This window comes from Thamnophis sirtalis, unplaced genomic scaffold (genome assembly GCF_051295495.1).
Source record: "Thamnophis sirtalis isolate CommonGarterSnake01/CBP01778 unplaced genomic scaffold, rThaSir2_p1.2 scaffold_5, whole genome shotgun sequence".
NCBI classification, from domain to species: domain Eukaryota; kingdom Metazoa; phylum Chordata; class Lepidosauria; order Squamata; family Natricidae; genus Thamnophis; species Thamnophis sirtalis.
The window spans coordinates 102958809-102979032 of record NW_028261385.1 but is presented as its reverse complement, the minus strand read 5'-3'; the positions used below and the strand labels follow the sequence as shown (position 1 = coordinate 102979032).

The 20224-nt window shown below is 40.0% G+C and overlaps 1 protein-coding gene across 2 annotated transcripts in view; it reads left to right on the top strand.

Annotated features, from left to right (window-relative positions):
• Positions 1-12371: 12371 nt before the first annotated feature.
• The window catches only part of CORO2A (coronin 2A), a 60668-nt gene continuing 52815 nt past the window's right edge, over positions 12372-20224 (top strand). The window contains exon 1 of one of the 2 annotated variants that reach the window (XM_087716347.1): positions 12372-12743. In XM_087716347.1, coding sequence (XP_087572473.1) covers positions 12729-12743 — 15 coding nt within the window. In that variant the 5' untranslated portion in view covers positions 12372-12728. Of the gene's footprint in view, positions 12744-12835; positions 12991-20224 lie in introns of those variants that run through there. The other variant, XM_087716348.1, reaches the window with a different exon arrangement.

The following is a 20224-nucleotide window of genomic DNA, read 5'->3' as shown; positions in this document are numbered from 1 at the left end:
TGATTGAGTCTTAACAACAGTAATTATCTGTGCTCAAACTAGCATCCTGTCTGAGAATGGAAAAGACTACAGAATAGGGCCTGAGGCAGAACTTTCTGAGAAGGCAAAGCCTTATGCAAGTCCTCCAGAATTGGTTGGGAGTTCTGTGCAAATTTCAAACAAATCACTTAGCTAAATTTAGCTAAATATGCTGTAAGTGCAATCTTTCTCTGCTTTTTCTTAAAACTTATAGCTTCTATTTGTACAGGTAAAATTGCTTCTATTTTAATGACTATGTGACTCTTAAACATCCCGTCCTAAAAAGCGAGTTGCTTTCACAAAGGCCAGAGAGATGTTGTTTTCTTGTGAGATATGAAACATTTCTTCTGATTTATTTTTGAAGTTTCCCCAGCCCAACTGATCTGTTGACTGAGCAAAAACCTCTGATTGTGCTAGCAAAGTGTAGATGCAGATTTATGACAGATATTTGTTGCTGGATTAAACCAGCAGAGAAGAGAGACAGTAGAATGAACTGGTTTTCTTGTCTGGCCAACACTTTTTCTTACCTGGCATGACAGACGCATGATATTTTATTATTGGCAACTACCAGAATAACCCAAAAAGTGGCTGCAAAGCAAAATTACCAAAATCCTCCATATCAGGCTTAGTGTGATACAAAACTATATGAAAAGGACGTAGAAGCAGAAACTAGATGATGCTACTAAAACAAGGCTGTGTGCTTTCCTTGTAACCAGCCATAGCTGATTCTCTATGCTGCTTTGTCATCTCTTGTAAGGGCACTGACTGTTCCTGAGCAACCAGATCAGAGTCGTCCGAGGATGCTTCCTTCTTTCCAGAAGTTTCTAATGTTAAGGAGCTTAAATCCTCTGATTCCCAACAGCAAAACAGGCTTTGCTTTGTGTTCTTATTTACCTGATGCAGAGAATGGATTCTTAAGAGATAGGCCCCGTAACATTTGTGGTCCAATGCACTTTCAGTTCAGATTGGTGGGATATGAGAGAAGGCTACTACCCATCTTCCTGATATGATGTTGCTTTTCTCCCGTTTGTGCTAAATTCCGTAGTTACATATCTTTGTGACTAACCAGTTTTTAAAAAAAGCTTTAAATAAACAAATTATAGTTCATGTGTATCTTGTTGGTCTGAATGAATTTTTGCCTGCTTCTTTGCAAATTCCTTAGAGTGACATATACTGGTCTTGCGCCCCTCTTTTCTGATTCATAAACTGAATGGCCTCCTTTTCTTATTCCATCAAAACAAAGCTAAATTTGTTGTTGATTAATTAAAAGGAAAAGTAGAATGTAAATGTAACAATACTAACTATATTGTCATTTAAATGCATTGATTTGATTTATTAAATTAAAGACACTTTTTTAAAAGTTCCCTTTTAAACCAAGATGGGTATTTTGCACCATTCCTTGAGATATGTGGGGAGGAGGGTGAAGAAAAGCATTGACCTCCAGAGCTCATTAAAAGCCTGAATTAGGTTTCATTCCCAGCTACCTTGATCTTTGGTTTCAGGTGTAGGTTGAGAAACATAGGATTATCTTTCAAGAACTGCTTTATAAAAAAAATTCATTTAATGGCCATTCATTCAGTGATCATTCAAGTTTACAACAGCACTGAACAAAGGATTTGTCATGGCTAGAATAACAAGGACTAATCATAACACACCCATGGTCATGTGAACAAAATCAAGGCTCATGCACATTTACAACTGCCACCACCCTTCCCCAGCTGATCTTCGTCAGCTTTGCCTATGTCCCCTCAGTTGGGTTTACCACCTTGGCCTCATATGAGGAAGGTGCCTTGAAAATGTCCTGCAAGCTCACAGGTGGGTGCCACGATGCTTTATGCCACTACCACCCGGTTTTTTCTTTTAGGAATCATCTGGGACTTCTTTTCATGAAAGGTAGCTCTAAATGGCATGTTAAAAGCCCCAGTGTCACCATTGCAAAAGAAGGACCCGACCAATAGTGGCATGCATGGGGCAGGGGCAGCTGAATGTAGTGGGTAAACGAGCAGCCAGAAGGGTAGAGATGGCCAGCAAGATAGTTAGATGGGGGAAATTTAAATGGAGGCAATCCCTTATATCTTTCAAGAATGGGTTTCCATTTGGATGGGTCTTCGCCTAAAGACCATATGACATTCTCTCAACAACAGCAAGTGGGATTGCCAGAATTACGTCAATACGTGGACAGGCTGTCATATTTCACTTAAGAATCATCATTTAGTGATGGTATTGCTGGTCTCAATTAGCGTCCTTTAAGTGAGGATTACCTGAATAGGAACAGAGATCATTGACTCATGTAAAGCACAGCTGTCTATTTGGGATGGCATCAACCACACAATTGCAGATTAGTTATTCCCAAAAATCATTTTATTGTATATGGGAAAAATACTTTTGTTTCAGCTTATTTTGTTTGTTTGATTTGATTGTAATACATTATCACTCCATGCAGCCATTTGGATAACAAGATGGTAACATACCTGACTACCTCTTACTACTGTTGCCTACAACTTACAAGTACAACTAACCTGGGTCACATTGAATTGGAAGCAACTGAACACTGAATGAAAACTGAAGAATAATAGCAACAAAGAAATAATAAACTCACCTTTAAAATAAATCTTTTAAAAATCACTTATACTTGCAAGCACTTGTGCATGTTTAATAGTAAATGTTATTCATTAATTTTACATTCTGTTAAGAATGTAACTAATGTAACTATTGATAGGTTTTTTTAAAATTATCAATCAATGCATTAAAAGCTTGGTTGCCAGTCTGGAAACCTCTTGTGCTCATCATTGGAACTCTACGTAGTTACCTAAAAAAACTACCGTAAGGATAAAATTAAAAATCTACATGTTTTTTTCAAGAGGCATGAAGACATCAGATGTCTCTATTCTGACTCTATACGCGTTCTTTTAGCTTTGGTGACTATTGGAATGTATTACTATTGGTACCCTGAAGTGGTGTTGTGTGGTGCTAAAATGATTCTATTTAGATTATACTGCATGTGTGAGAGACCAAAACAATAACCCCAGTTTTTCTCTAATATGCTGCCTTTGCCTTCTATAAGAAAGAAGAGTCAGAATGTTGTAGTGGCTGAGGTGTTATACTAGTACTAGGAGGAACCAGCACTAGGAGGAATTAAGTCCCTCTCAGCCTTGTTGATCCACAGATCACCTACCTTATAACTGTCCATCTGATTTTTCCTGAATATCACCGAATTGCATCTTGTTGCAAAGGCCCAATGTTAAATCTGTCATGATACTTCTGAACCCTGAGCTTATCTTCTTAGGTGTTAGCATTTCTCCCCATGTTTGGGTCATTTGCAAATCTGATAGTATCCCTTCTCCCCCATCATCTGAGATTTATGAACACCATTCCGGCTTCAGGCCTGGCTACAGCACAGAAACCACTTTGGTCGCATTGACCGATGACCTCTGGAGAGCCAGGGACAGAGGCTACGCCTCTTTCCTGGTTCTCCTTGACCTCTCGGCGGCTTTCGATACCATCGACCATGGTATCCTTCTGCGACGACTGCGGGAGGTGGGGGTGGGAGGCACTGTTTTGCAGTGGTTCTCCTCTTACCTCTCGGACAGGTCGCAGTCGGTGTTAGTTGGAGGGCAGAGATCAACCCCTAGGCCCCTAACATATGGGGTGCCGCAGGGTTCGGTCCTGTCCCCCCTGCTTTTCAACATCTACATGAAACCGCTGGGCGAGATCATTCGGCGGCACGGGATAAAATACCACCAGTATGCGGACGATACCCAGTTGTATCTGTCCGCCCTGTGCCAACTCAATGAAGCGGTGGACGTGATGAACCAGGGACTTGAAGCTGTTAGGGACTGGATGAGGGCTAACAAACTCGTGCTCAACCCAGATAAGACCGAGTGGCTGTTGTGTTTCCCTCCCACCAATTTGGCAAGTATTCCATCTCTCAGGCTGGGGGGTCAAATTTTACACCCCTCAGATAGGGTCCGCAACTTAGGAGTCCTCCTGGACCCACAGCTGACTTTCGAACATCATTTGTCAGCTGTGACCAGGGGGGCATTTGCCCAGGTTCGCCTGGTACACCAGTTGCACCCCTACCTGAATCGGGAGGCTCTCACAACAGTCACTCGAGCCCTTGTGACCTCTAGGCTGGAATACTGCAATGTGCTCTACATGGGGCTGCCCTTGAAGAGTATTCGGCGACTTCAGCTAGTCCAGAATGCGGCCGCGCGAGCGATTGTGGGTGCACCTCGTTTCACCCACATAACACCTATCCTCCGCGAGCTGCATTGGCTACCTGTCGATCTCTGGGTACGCTTCAAGGTGCTACTTGTCACCCATAAAGCCCTTCATGGTAGTGGATCTGGGTACTTGAGAGACCGCCTACTGCCAATTACCTCCACGCGACCTATTAGATCTCACCGATTAGGCCTCCTCCGAGTTCCATCTGCCGGTCAGTGCCGACTGGCAACCACGCGGAGGAGAGCCTTCTCGGTAGCAGCTCCGACCCTATGGAACGATCTCCCCGTGGAGATTCGGACCCTCACCACCCTCCAGACCTTCCGCACAGCCCTCAGAATCTGGCTATCCCGTCAGGCCTGGGACTAAGATTGTAACCCGCCCAAATGGTATGAATATTGTGTTTTTTAATTATGTATTGTCTTATATGTTAAAAGTTTGTCTTTCTCCCCCCTTCCCTTTTTAAGTTGTGAGCCGCCCTGAGTCCCCCCAGGGCGGCATATAAATAAACTCAATACCAATACCAATACCATTGAAGAGCACCGCATCCTGCACAGAAACACAAAGTGGGGAAAAAAATGGTTCCCACCTGACTAGATAAAACAGACAAATCTGGTCTGGGATTTCAAGGGTTTCCACATCATATTCCTAAGTGTGATGTTCAGCAGACTACCTTGGATGTTATCGTTATGCAAAGTCTGTAGGTGATATAGCAAGAATTTGGTATACACACATTGCTAGGAATAATGCTAAGTGTTTTCGTACTTTATTTACTTATTTTATTTCAATAGCTACTCATCTCAACAAGTAATTATGGGCAGCATACATCATAAAACATAAAAAAACAATTGAAAGAGTACACGATTAGAATATGTGGCATCAAGTAAAACTGTTACTATGGATGTTAATACAGCTGAGAAATGGGCCCTTAACCAACTCAGGGCCATGGTTGGGCTTACAACTAAGTCATCACAGTCTTGTAAAAGGTCAGGATGGCCAGGTTTATGCTGATATTGAAGACAGAATATTCCAGAGGGCAAGGGCTATGGCAGAGAAGGCATGTGTCTTGGTTCTTGCCAGTCAATATTCCTTGACTGATGGGACCACAGTATGCCCAACCTGCCTGATTAAATTGGATGGGCAAAAACACCAAGGAGAAGGCAGTCTTGTGAGGTAACCCAGCCCCAATCCATGAAGGGCTCTAAATATGATAACTAGCACCTTGAATTATACCTAAAAACATACTGGCAATCAATGTAGCTGACAAAGCAGTGATGTTACATATATTAAATAACTCATGTCCTTTACTACCTGTACAGTCACATTCTGCCCTGGTTGAAGCTTTAATTTTTGTTACCTCTGAGTCCCCAGCTACTGCTACTGCTTTTAATAACATCTGACTATTTTAGGCAGGTTTAATTCTTTTCTTTGTTATTAGAAAGAATTGGGACAGAATGGTCGTGTGCATTTCCTCGGCTTCAAAGACACGCAAGTCTGCTTCTACAAATACAGTAATGGTACTATTTGAGACCTGAGAAGTTCTCCCAGGAGATCTTTCAAACTTTTGTGGGAAACACCCAGAACTTCAGAGTATGCTTTTAGATTTGCAATCTAAATCCAGCTTCATGTGATGTGAGAGCTAAAGCAGAGGAGAACAAATCTGACTCCCTGTAGACTTTTTCAGATTTCTTCCATAAGTCCTTGACCTGGAAACATACACTGGCACTGTAATAGCTAACACCAGTATTAGGAACAAGCTAGCCTTACAATAGTTTATTGATTTCTCTTTGTTTCCATACACAGCTAAATAAATCATCATCCTTGCCAGTAAGTAGCAAGTTGATAGCTACCAAAACAATTGGTAGCTATCAACTACCAATAGCTACTATTTAACATAAGCCATCTTTACCAAGGTTAATAATTTACTATTCTTTATCTTGACCTTTGTCACTGTGATTGCATTTAATGAGGGCACACTAACATCACAGGTTAAACTTGCTACCAAAGATAGTGTGGATAAAATATGATTTCATCAAAACTAGGGCCTTATTTTGCTGACCCCAAAGACAGAGGTTTTGAGACAGGTATTGAAAAGTTTTAGATCAACCAGAGAGACTAATAATTTAAAAAACCTTTCAACCACTGGTTTTGTTGATCTATTTATTTCAACCCTTGTAACACTATTTAATAGTTCTATGTGTTTTCCTTAAAACTGAAAACAACCCAGTCTCCTAGATGAGTAGACTACAACTCAATTCAATCCAAGGTTATACCGTATTTTTCGGAGTATAAGACGCACATTTTTTCCTCAAAAAAGAGGCTGAAAATCTGGGTGTGCCTTATACATCGAATACAGCATTTTTTGCCTCCCGAAGCCCCGCCCCTTCACAAAATTGGCCATGCATACCCTTATAGACGCTTTCGGAGAGCTCCTGGGGGCTGAGGAGGGCAGAAATGAGCAAAAAATGGGCCGTTCTCCCCCCCATAAGACTCCATAAGGCTAGGCCTGCAATTTTTTTGACAAAAAACAGGCCGTTTTTTCCCCATTTTGTCCCCCCCACTCAGTCCCCAGGAACATTCTGCAAGCCCCCTCAAGGCTATCCATGCCTTTAATTAGAAGAAAAATGGGCCATTTTTTTCTGAGGTTTGCAGAGTGCAAAAACTTTTTTTCCCTTTTGGAAAGCTCTTTAACTGATGAGACTTACATTGATCAAGTGCTGTGCCAGCAGAAACAAAGACTTAAGGTTTGTCAGCGATTTCCTTCTCCAGCACATGGATAAATACACCTAGAAACATCTACCTACCTACCTATTCTCTCTCCCTACCTACCTACTGTATTTCTCTCTCTCTATCCCTCTATCTACCTACCTACCTACCTACCTACTCTCTCTCCCCCTACCTATCTACTGTATTTCTCTCTCTCTTTCTATTTCTCTCTCTATCCCTCTACCTACCTACATACTCTCTCTTTCCTCCTACCTACTGTATTTCTCTCTCTCCCTCTCCCTCCCTCCCTATTCTCTCTCCCAACCTATCTACTGTATTTCTCTTTCTCTATTTCTCTCTCTATATATACCTACCTACTCTCTCTCTCCCTACCTATCTACTGTATTTCTCTCTCTCTATTTCGCTCTCTCTATATATATACCTACCTACCTATTCTTTCCCTCTCCCTATCTACTGTATTTCTCTCTCTCTATCCCTCTACCTACCTACTCTCTCTCTCTCCCTACCTATTACTGTATTTCTATTTCTATTTCTCTCTATCCCTCTACCTAACTACTACCTACCTACCTACACACACACACTCTCTCTACCTACCTACTGTATTTCTCTCTCTCTCTCCCTCTACCTACCTACCTACCTACCTACTCTCTCCCTCTCCCTACCTATCTACTGTATTTTTCTCTCTCTCTATCCATCTATCTATCTACCTACCTACTGTACTCTCTCTCTCCCTATCTACTGTAGTTTTCTCTCTCTATTTCTCTCTCTCTATCCCTCTACCTACCTACCTACACACTCTCTCTCCCTACCTATCTACTGTATTTCTCTCTCTCTCTCTTCTATCCCTTTATCTACCTACCTACCTACCTCCTCTCTCTCTCTCTCTCTACCTACCTACCTACTGTATTTCTCTTTCTTTCCCTCCCTCTCTATCCCTCTATCTACCTACCTACTTTTTAAAAAAAATGCCTCTTCAAAACCTTGGTGTGTCTTATACTCCGAAAAATATGGGTAGTTCAAAATATTTAGAGGGTACTAGGTACTGTATTGTTCTCACATGTGTTACACCATAATCTTTAGAGCAACCAAATAAGGTGCAATATGATTTTCGATAGCAGTATGCCTGAGAAGAGCATAACTGAATAAACAGAGTTGTGGCTAATATGTGATTTCATTGTTAGTTCTCTGTAAGCATTTTTATCCTCCCTAACGCTTATACCAATTTGCTGTTCTCATATGGATCACACTAGTTCTCCTTTGTATTCAATTTGAGGAATTTACCTTTTTTGGGATAAAACTATTCTACTCTGTAGTACTAAATACCACTTTGTGTTGAAGGAGTGAATGGAAGAGAACAATGTGAACAATGCAGTCAGAACCATTTTGAATCTATCATTTGAATTGATAGAATTGTATTGACAAATACAATTCTATCTCTGAATTGACAAATTGTATGTTACTTGTGACTAAAGTTTCATGATATGAGCTACTCCAGCCTTGACTTTTTGTCCTCCTTCTGATAAATGGTTGTATTGTTTGGACTTTATCACTGATAAGTTTGAAGCAGCAATAAATGCACTTAAGGAATCACTTTGATATATCTATTTGACTTGGAGGAAATCTCTATTTAAATATAAACCATTGTGTAAACTTCAGAATAATTCTTTCTATTTTGGTCTAGAAATGTGAGGATGAAATCTGATAAATTTTCTTTAAGAAATGAGTAACAGTGCCCATTTTCCCAAGATATTTCTTAGTGATATAGAGGTAATATACTTCCTGTTTTATTTTATTTTTTAAAACAGGAAGGTGTGGGAACCTGTGAAGTCCCTTTGTATGAGAAGGACAATGCAGGTCTCCCCCACCCTACCCCGCTTCTGCCCTGAGTCTATACACTGGGGGCCCACTTTACTAACAGGAGGTACTATTGTATTTTTACAGTGAAGTCTCCGGATAATGACAATCAAAACAATTCCCTTACACTGTTTTTGCCAGGTGATCAGGGAATAAAGATTTTAAAGCATATGGGTTCCAGAATGCCAAGAAAGCTTAGAAGCAAATGAGGAGGAAGCATGAGCAGCATTTTTAAAAATTTATATTTTGGTTACCCGAGCAGCTCGTTTATGCAAAATGGAACTTTTATAAAACAGCAACATATAAAGAGCAACATTTAGAGTATTAAATATGTTTGTAATTCATTGTTTCTATTTATGAAATTTCAATATGTTTTGTGAAAATTTCCCCCGATAGGCTGAAAGATGTGTCCAGGTGCTTCTCACCTGGAATGAAAAAGGATCAAATTGCAGGACAAATACATGAAGGAAGAGGGAAAGGGGGGAAAGAAAGGGAAGCCTGAGCATCTCAAATATGCATAAAATTGAGATCTTCAAATAGAGGAAAGAAGATGGAAGAAAAAAGACAATGTATGAACAGGTGTATAGACATAGTGGAAGCAAGGATGACTTGCAAGATTAAGATCATTGAAAGTTATTGAAACTATTGTGAATATAAACTAGATTAAAATACATTTCTCTGCTTATTTGTCTCACCATCTGGCATAAATGCCACAAGTTAATTACATGGGAAGCTGAAGGGCAATGTCTAAAACAGTATTACTCAAAGAGCTTGATATTGACTTCCAATAATAAACGGGACTATCGTTGTCTCCACACTGATTTTTCTCCATAGTACTATTAGTTAAAGTAGTATTTAATAATTATTTTCATATTAATAAATGTTTTTGGGTCGATGAACAATACAAAACTTCATATAGGCATCAATAAGCAGCTAGTGAGTTTGGGAATTGCTTCTCTAAAATAAAATACAGGAGTTCAAAGTGATAATATTAATTACAAATTTAAATGGATATATATTTATAAAGCATTTACAAAGTTTTCAGAAAAATGGCCAGTGACGCTTTCATTAGATTTTTCCTCCTTAACTGGATGCTAGCATGAGAACCTAAAATATTTAATATTCATATTACTAAAATATTATTTAAAGTATTTTTGTAGTAAGGGGAAAAAAGTAAGAATAGCTTAAATAGTCTGAGATGTAAGGCTGTAATTTTTTAAAGTGGGCTTATGTCAGTGATAACAGTCACTGAACAAATCGACATTTTAAGAGGGGAATGGACTTTTAAAAAACCAGTCTCAAAAATGAAACAGGGAAGGACTGGATGGTGTGGTAAACAGGGATAAAAATCAAGACATCAGATCCATAACCAATTTATATTTGCCTAAATATGTTGAAAAAACATCACTTAATATGATGACATGTTCAAGGGATTAAATATGATTTCAAACAGCTTTAGGATTTAAAAGCAAATGCCCTTCAGAAATGAGCTTGTGTGCAACCAGCTGAATATTCTACAGTCATTAGAAGGAGGCTTACTTCCTTAATAATTGGGGGGAAATGCCATTCTTGCACACTTACATTGTTGCTGTATGTTTCAGCTTTCTTCAGTTCAAATGAAAGCCCAGTTCACAACGGCTTTCCTGGCACAAGAAGCTCTATTCTCAAAATGAAGCTTATCCCAGGTAGCAATTCTGAACTAACTTCTTGGGAGTTTTCCAGTAGAATTTCTGGGCAGGGCCTCAAATGAAAAACGAAACACGCATCTCTTCAGCTGCAAAGCCACGTCAAATGAATAGCTTGGCTGGTGCATGCCAGTTTCAAACATCCAGATACTTCATGGAGGAAGTGGAGGAGGTAAAGGAGAAGTAAAACTCCAGATATTTAAAAAAATAATGGGTATAGACGGCTAAGAGAAGTAAAGCATGGAAGTTCCTAATTCCAATCACCCCAGTCTCCAACAAGTGCTATATTCCATTTAGCAAGAGTCTCAGTTAGTTAGGGAGGTATGATCAGCAGGGCAATGGGGAGGGAGATGTTTAAAACAATGACAGGCCTGGAAGGCACCATGGAGATTGTAGGAGGAAAAATCTGGTTTATTTGGTTTCCAGAAATTTCAGTGACAGTAGCAATGTTTCTGGGGTAGCTGACCAAATGGCTGAGTGAGTGGATGGATCTTTACAGGATGATTGAGACGCTCCAGGGGGTTATGCAATGTAGGGAGCCTTCTTTCTGTCTTTTGCTATTATAATGGTGGTGGGTAAATCTTATTATGTCATAAAGGTCATGTCCTGTCTTTAGACCTGGGTGGGGAATATAGATTTTAAGAGTCTTTGTTTATCTATCTTTATTCCCTTCTGAGGGATCTCTTGAGGGAACTTGTTAATGAATAGGCTGGCCTAGATTTCTTAATGGGCACAAAATATCCATCTCCAAAGACTTTAGGCATCTACTGGAGGCTGTTTCCTAAAGCAGGAAGACTGGGGCTGCTTTCTGCTTTTAAGAGCATGTTTCTTTATTTCTCCTTTGGAGAAATATTCTATCCTGCCTCTTTTAATATTAAAAATAACAAATATTTTAATCTGGGGAGGGGGGGGATTCCTACAAGATCTTCTAGTCCAACCCCCTTCTCAGGGCAGGAGTGTGGCTATATGACTCAACCCAGATTTGGAGGTGATAATAATGGTAGAGTTCCCATTCAATGGAGATCTACAAAGTTCCCCATTTAGAATATGTAACAGTTTATTAATATTTTAAGCAGCATCAGAGCCTGTTTTGTATTTAATTAAAATTCCTTCACAGTCCTGAGACAGCACATTAAAGAAACGCCTAGTTCTTAGGGCTAGGAAAGTCATAACCAAGGCCCAGGGAAAATTCAGAATACGAAATGGGCACCCAAACAGTGGCAGATTGGGATTGCACGGATTACGCTTGTTTTTCTCTTCATAATTAATCAATCCAGGAATACTGAATCAATAGCCTTGTCCACGATTATATAAGAAGCAAAGGACAGCCTTGGATGGGAGACCTCAAATTCTTGTTTTATTTTTAACAAGCTCTGCAAAACAGACAATGGCAAAGCATTGACATAGCGGGGCAGAAACCGCCCAGCGATGCCCAGAAAGTCAACAGGAAAGAAAGCCCTGTGGAGAACTGACTTCGGAAACTGCAAAATGTTCTGCGTGGCTCTTATTTCTAAGTCGCGCGCGCGTTTGAACGTATGTCATTCTCAGCTGCAAATTTTTTTTAAAAAAATGTATTTCTGAAAGCGTCTACCCACATCAAGCGCCTTTTCTGGAGAAGCCCGCTTTCCTCGCAAAGGGGTCAAGGTCTCCCTCGGCCGCTATGCCATCGGCCGCAATGCCCTCGCCCTCCCCGTCAGAGCGTCTCGCTCGCGCACTAAAGAGGAGGGGAAGGGCGAGGAAGCGGCCTTTGGTTTCTTTCTCCTCTGGCTCCGCCCACCCGCTTTCCCTCTCACTCCCAGTTCGCTCGCTCGCGTGTGTGTGTGTGCGTGCGTATGTGTGTGTTCTGCAGTGACTTCGCAAGCGTGCGCCCTGCCTATCGAGCGCGCTTGCTGCAAGCGGGCGGATCTTTCCTATTAGAACAGGCTGTCTTTTTTTTTTTAAAGCGGGTGGGAGATTAAAAAAAAAGACTCTTCCTTGATTCTCCCCCCCCCGCCTTTTAAACTGGCGTCTTGCGGTGCTTTGCATACGAAGCTGCGTCTCCAGACGCGATATAATGAATGAACGGGATTCTTTGATCGCGCAGCGACACCTGTAAGGGGAGAGAAAGCGTAGGCGGAGGTGTGGTGCAGACGGGGTCATCTGAGATCTTTGCTGCAGAAAGACAAGACTGGTACCAGACGGGCATCCAACATAAAACATTTTTTTTAAAAAAATCCAGCCTGCATGACCGTCACGAAGGTAGGAAACGTTGCAAAAAAAGGAGGAACTAAGACGATGAACCTGCTCTTGAATTAAACTGCTTATTTTATTTTTTGGGGGCTGTAAACAAGAGCGGGCGATTTCACACCTCTCTTATAATACTCTGTAGATATAATATTCTTGGTGCGCTATAATAATTGTTAAGTCAGAGAGAGCTTCTGCTCCTGGAACTGAACGATATTCAGGAGGTGGACAAGACTGCATCATTCTGCATCTGAAGGGCGGGGTAAGGAAAACAATCAAGAGAAAATCCTGTCATTGAATTTACATATATTTGGCAGCTATGGTCCCTGCGTATATCACAAAAATATGGGTCTTATTTTGTGGTAGATTCCCCATCCCAGCCTTTTCTAGACTTAAGAGAAACTGTCTACCAGGAAGTTCTTGGGTAAGAAATGTTTCTCTTCCTGGAAAAGAAAGACATATTTTCTATTATAGTCTAGAAATTAGATCAATCAATTAGATGCATTGATCTGTATCTGCATTTTTGCAGCTCTGATAAGAACTAGAGTTTGTTTTTCAACATTGTTGTGCTTGGAGATGAATAACATTTGTTTCTAGCATCAGGAAGTAAAGAGGGTAATAGTTTGCAGAGATTTCTTGAATTGGGTGGAGCAGGGAATTAAGTGAAGTTGGGCACTGCTGGCAGAGTCTGTTCATTGCTTTTCAGACTGGTAGCTATCCTTTGCACCATTGCCCATGGCAAGGTAAGAATTTCCTCCAGGTAAACAGCCAGTGAAAAATCCTTTCATATTGGAAGTAAACTCTCCTTTTTACTGAGTCTATCACAATTTAACAAAAAAAGGGCTGTAGCTTTCATGGACGTATCTTGAATGTTGAAATATTGGCTTATTTTCAGAACTTTAAAAAAGGGAAATGCTAGGTGATAGACAGCCTTGGCCAGCTGGTTCAGTGGTTAGGTCAACAAAATGAGATTTAATGCTGATATATTTTCCCATTTAAAATATCCTGGTTAATTTTTATTTATTTATTTATTTTGCAAAATTAGGTACTCTGTTTAGTATATGGCTGGTAGAGAAACTTTTTTCCCACCAAGTACCTCTTAGATGTGTCAGACTACAATTTGAATAATCCCAAACCAGCAGAGATATGTGGCTGGAAGAGAATTTGTTTATTATGGTTATTATATCCCAGCTTTCCGGATAACAGTTTTCCCAAAGTGGCTTGCAAACAGTGTAAACAATTGTAAATGAAAATACAGTACTACACCCACTTCTCTTTCTCCTTCTCCCTCTTCCTTTAAAGACCTTTCATTGACATATTTGAGGGAGACCAGAGGAAGGCTGGTTTAAATAATGGATTTGTTGGAGGTATAGATAGAACTGTTGACGAATACAGCAGAATGTGTTTATTGCTCTGCCTTTGCCCTGGGGTTTTCGTCAGAAGGAATGTTGATGTGACTTTGTCCCTGGGTCCAAAGAAGCTAAATTGAAGTGTGCAAAAGGATTGCTTTTAAAAAAAATTGTAATGAGACTTTTGCTAAAAGAAAGACTCACGTGAATGATGTTTATAATTTATAGATGATGAAAAATATTTTTGTGCTCTGAGAAGCTTGTGGGTATCGGGTAGTTGTCGAAAGAGAGACCTTGCTTAGAGACTGTGGAGGTAATTATTAACGGTCAGGTGTCACTTAGGAAAACATGTGATTTATCTGAACCTTGAAATAATGACTTGGTCCCTGTTTAGCCCAACATATTAGTTCCGGCATTGAGCACTTCTTCATGAAGCTCATAAGCAAAATATGAAGGTAACAGCCACCTACTATATTTAATCTTTACCACTTTCTGCAATTAACTGGAACTTCAGTAATGGATCCAAGAAATGTTAATTTCTTTCTTTGTTAAGACATATTATGTTCTCACCCCTCTTTTTCTTTACATGTCCTACTTCTAGAGGCTGATGGCACAATAATAACCATTCTCAGAATATGATACAGCAATCCAGTAAAGTCTTTGATAAATAAAGCTTAGATGCCTACATCAAAATATGTTGTTTATGGAGTTGAATCTTCATTTCTTGAATTCCTACTGCTCCTTGGTGATTCTTGGCCAGCTGCTTTTTCAGATTCACAAATCACCTTTTTCAAACTCCCTGCTTCTTCAGCTCTTTTTTGGCCCATCTGTTGTCTGTGCTTGTTTTTTATAGATTCCCAGCAACTGTTCTGATGCAGGGCTAGAATAGCAAGGCTTCATCATTGTAACAGAAATGAGACTCGGTCATTCATCTCCATTATTATCCTTATTCTCTTCATATCCTCTCCTCCAGAAATATTGGCCTTCAGTCCCATAAACCATAATCTGTAGGGTTTGGAAGACACATTGCAGAAGGCTTCACTTCAGTTTATCCACATATGTCATCATCTGTTCAAACAGTATTTCTGGAAATTGCTCAGGATTGAACTCAGTAAACCTCAAGGGGAAGGGTGTTCCACAGTTTTCTGGAGTAGCTACAGATAATACAATTTTGCATGGTTACTTGATGTCATCTTAGGCAATTCCAGATGTTTTGTTTTCCCAGCTATGATAGTTGCAGATCTGGACATAACAGAGAGAAAAGAGACCTTATGAGGACTCATAACAGATTTGTATAATGGTTTCTGTCATGTCAGTGCTAAACTTGCTAATACTTTAAGACTAGCGTAAATCAGTAATGTTTGGCTTGCTCAAGATCCACATGGAACTTGCATGATTCCACCTTCCTCCAGAGATCTAATAAAGAGGGGAAGGGGACCCGTAGGGAGGAACCCTTATTATTCTTGACAATTGAACTAGGCTAGCCCTAAGGATTTTCTGAATTCTGCTAGAATCAATAAAGTTCTGTTGCCTTTGGAGGTATGGATCAAAGACTGAGCTGTTTCTTAACCATGTACTTGCTAAGTTATCAGTGGCAAGCTGGATATTATTATAGTATACATTATTATTAAAGCCACAAAAGTAGTGCCGTATAACTGATTAATATCATTAAAATATTTGAATCATATTCTTCATTTCATAGTCACCAGGCAGTATTTTAAACATGTTTTAAAATCCTAGTGGTATGTTTAGTAAAATAAAATTTAAAAAAATCAACTAAATCAATTAAAGGCAGCAAACACATCAAATATTCAGCACACATGAACCAGCTTAATAAATTAGTTTCAAATGTCTAGACAAAAATCTGATTTGGACGCGGTGCTTTAAAAAATAGAGTGTCAGCATTGATTGGGTGGCTTCTTCAGAGTCTTTGTGCCACAATAGAAAAGGCACAATACTTTTTCATCTTTGGCCACTGGGGTGGGAATTCTGGGTGTTGCAATCCTAAAGCATTTGGAAAGTCCCAGTCTCCTCAAAGGTCTAGTGAAACTTCCTTTGGATAGCAGTGCTGTAAATATCAGTGACTAGGAACTGGCAGATGAGATCTCAGAACCACTGAACTATATCTTTCACAGATCCTGGAGCACTGGGGAACTGCCAGAGGACTGGAAAAGAGCTGATGTGGTTCCCCTCTTCAAAAAAGGAAAAAAAAAATAGATCCAGGAAACTATAGATCTATCAGCCTGACCTCAATACCAGGAAAGATTCTGGGAAAAATAATCAAGCAACGAATTAGTGAACAAAAGTCAACATGGGTTTGTCAAAAACAGATCATGCCAGACTAATCTTATTGCATTCTTTGACAAAGTCACAAAATTAGTGGACCAGAGGAATGCTGTCGATATAGTTTACTTGGACTTTAGTAAGGCATTTGAAAAGGTAGACCATAATCTACTACTAAATAAAGTAGAAGAATGTGGGTTGGACAGCATCACCACCAGATGGGTTCGTAACTGGCTGACCAACCGCACTCAACGTGTAGTCCTCAATGGAACTGCATCTACATGGAGGGAAGTATGCAGTGGACTACCCCAAGGCTCTGTTTTAGGCCCAGTACTTTTCAACATCTTCATCAATGATTTGGATGAGGGAATAAATGGGAAACTCATCAAATTTGCAGATGACACCAAGCTGGCAGGAATAGCCAACAATCCAGAAGACAGGCTTAAGATACAGAAGGATCTTGACAAACTTGAACATTGGGCACTAACTAATAAAATGAAATTCAATGGTGAAAAGAGTAAGGTCCTACATTTAGACAAGAAAAACGAAATGCACAGGTACAGTATAGGTGGTACCTTGCTCAATAGTAGTAACTGTGAGAGGGATCTTGGAGTCCTAGTGGACAACCATTTAAATATGAGCCAGCAGTGTGCAGCAGCTGCCAAAAAAGCCAACAGTTCTAGACTACATAAACGGGGATAGAATCAAGATCACGTGAAGTGTTAATACCAGTTTATAATGCCTTGGTAAGGCCACACTTGGAATACTGCATTCAGTTTTAGTTGCCACGATGTAAAAAAGATGTGGAGACTCTAGAAAGAGTGCAGAGAAAAGCAACAAAGATGATTAGGGGACTGGAGACTAAAACATATGAAGAATGGTTGCAGGAACTGGCTATGTCTAGTTTAATGAAAAGAAGGACTAGGGGAGACATGATAGTAGTGTTCCAATATCTCAGGAGTTGCCACAAAGAAGAGGGAGTCAAACTATTCTCCAAGGCACCTGAGGGTAGGACAAGAAGCAATGGGTGGAAACTAATAAAGGAGAGAAGCAACTTAGAACGGAGGAGAAATTTCCCGACAGAACAATTAATCAGTGGAATAGTTTGCCTCCTGAAGTTGTGAATGCCCCAACACTGGAAGTCTTTAAGAAGATGTTGGATAGCCATTTGTCTGAAATGGTATAGGGTTTCCTGCCTAGACTAGGGGTTGGACTAAAAGATCTCCAAGGTCCCTTCCAACTCTGCTATTGTGTTTATTGTATTGAGTGCTCCATCATTGGGGATTTTAAAGAAGAGATTGGACAACCTCTTCTCTGAAATGATATAGGATCTCCTCCCTGAGCAGGGAGTTGGACAAAGAAAACATGTAGAAAGTAATTTGCGTCATTTGTGTGATTACAAATTTCACTTAAGACCACAGACCCAGTCCCAACTGGAGATGCCACCCAGTCACACCATTACAAGTGCAGGGCAAGATGTCCTTGACTCTGAGAAAGGAATGTTATTTAGACTATGTATCTCCCATACTCCATATAATCCCCCCTCCCATTTTCCCACAGCATTAAGTGTTGCAGGCCTGAAGGCCCAATGCAAAAGATGGCTTCCAGGCCTGACACTGATTTACTTAACTAGGATTTGTTGCATATTTTCTGTTGACTGGCTTCTTATACTCAAAGTGAATACCAAGCAAACCATGTCAAAGATCAGCATGTTGTGTTAATCCAGGTCAGGTTTCAGGTGCTGGTTAAATGTCATGTTAGATAATGGGAAATCTGTGACTTGCTGTTCCAGATCTTATTAAATCAGAGGTCTCAACAGATGCAGCCACAGATATAGGCTGGTTCAAAGATCAAAAATGTTGGAAATTGCAGTTCAATACACGGAAGATAACATATTCACTGTAAAGTCATTGTTAAAGATAAAGAAAGGCCTCAACCTACATCCTTCCAACATTCCTTTCACTGTTTTGTAGGGATTACTACTTATACACACCTATTTTGTAGGTGTGAGTTGGCGGTTGATCATGTTAGAGTGGATATTGTGCTTGTAGCTGTGGATCTTGTTACATGATTTCATGTTTCATTATTTATATCCCTGTCTATTAATCTGTACCAGCTCTAAGCACAGCTGGCTCTGTGGTAAACAAAGGAAAAATGGCGATTCCCTGATTGTTGCTGTGATTGAAAAACCACTGCTGACATTGCCATTTTACAAAGTTGTGGGCTGGGCCTGTTGAGGAAATCTTAGGTTCTTGGTCAGCAATGACATGTTTGTCTCTGTTGGGAAGATAGAAGAAGACCAAGATGGAAGATCAAGAAAATTGTAGAAATAAGCAAGTTCCTAGAATAGCTGTTTTCCTTTTTTCTGAAAAAGTAGGTTCTAAATGGATTGAACTATGTGACTGATTAATGAATGACTCGCTGTATGTTATCTTCTTTTCGGATTGATTTAATTATCAAAATGAAGACAGAGACTTTGGCAATGATTGCCCTCTTATTTAAAAAACAAACAAACAATCCACTCCCTCACAGCGCCGTCTAATTTAATTATGGTCCTTCTGGAAAATGTATTACTCCAACTGCAAGAAAATAAAGTAAATCTTAAATTAAAACTCTTCCGTTTTGCTACAATTTCCACTCCCCTTCTCTTCAAAGATGATCACAAATTGTGAGACTGAGAACAAAAAACAAAAACAAAAAAAGATTATTTTACCTTTGAGTCACCAGTAGCTCTGTAACAAGAAAACTTTCTTCGCTCTCATCCTATTAAAAAAATAAAAAGAAATTTAAAAAAAATTGTCTGTGCCCTCTTCCCCAGTCTATTCCTTTATTTCACATTCCATGAATTTGTCTAGTCATATGGACAATAAAATAATAAAATTAAATAACAAAATAATAGAACAAACAAAATAAAATAAAATAAAAACCAAAGTGGTTGTTGTAAAGGGTGTTGATAAATTGTCAAATATGATGAAGCAGCAGTTTATGGGCATTGAGGAACAGACATATTGCAAACAATATAGAGCTACAATTTTTTGGGGGAAAAAAGTTTCAGATGCACTGTGATTGAGCTAGAAGTTAATTAGTGTACTTGATGAAATCACCTGACAAGTATGGGATTATAGAGGTCCAAAGCTGCTTTCAAAATGTCACGGCGTTCTCATTTGGAAATACCTTAGATTGCAGTGGTGGGTTCCAGATCCCGGTGCAACTGGTACGGTGCAATGGGGCCTGGTGTCTCCCACATGTATGCGCGCACACATATGCACAGTACGGACATGCGTCCTTACCTCCACAACGCCTCTGTGATGCTCCAGCTGCTTGGCGGAACATCGTGCAGGCGCCGTATCCTCCAGGCGCGGAAGTGCCAAAGAGCTCAAATACAGGTAAGGAGCTTGGGCAGGTGGCCCCTCCAGAGTGGAGATGTCTTGGCGACGTTTCGACAAAGTCACATTCGTCATCTTCAGGCTGCTGCTGACTACTTCAGGTTTGGTGTTTCCAGGAGGAAATATATATGCCAGTCTTTGTACACTCCCCCCCCAAAGAAAACCTATTCATAATTAAAATGGAGCAGCTTTAATTAATTCTTGGGTGGCTTCTACAGGTAGTTCTAAACTTAGAACCATTCACTTAGTGATTGTTCGAAGGTACAGTGGCACTGAAAAAAATGACATGACTGTTTTACACACAATCATTGCAGCATCTCCATGGTCACATGATCAAAATTCATGGCAACTGGTCCATATTTAAGACAATTGCAGTGTCCAAGAGTCATGTGATTACTTTTTGTGACCTTATGATAAGCAAAGTCAATGGAAAAGCCAGATTCCCTTAACAACCATATTACTAACTTAAAACTGCAGT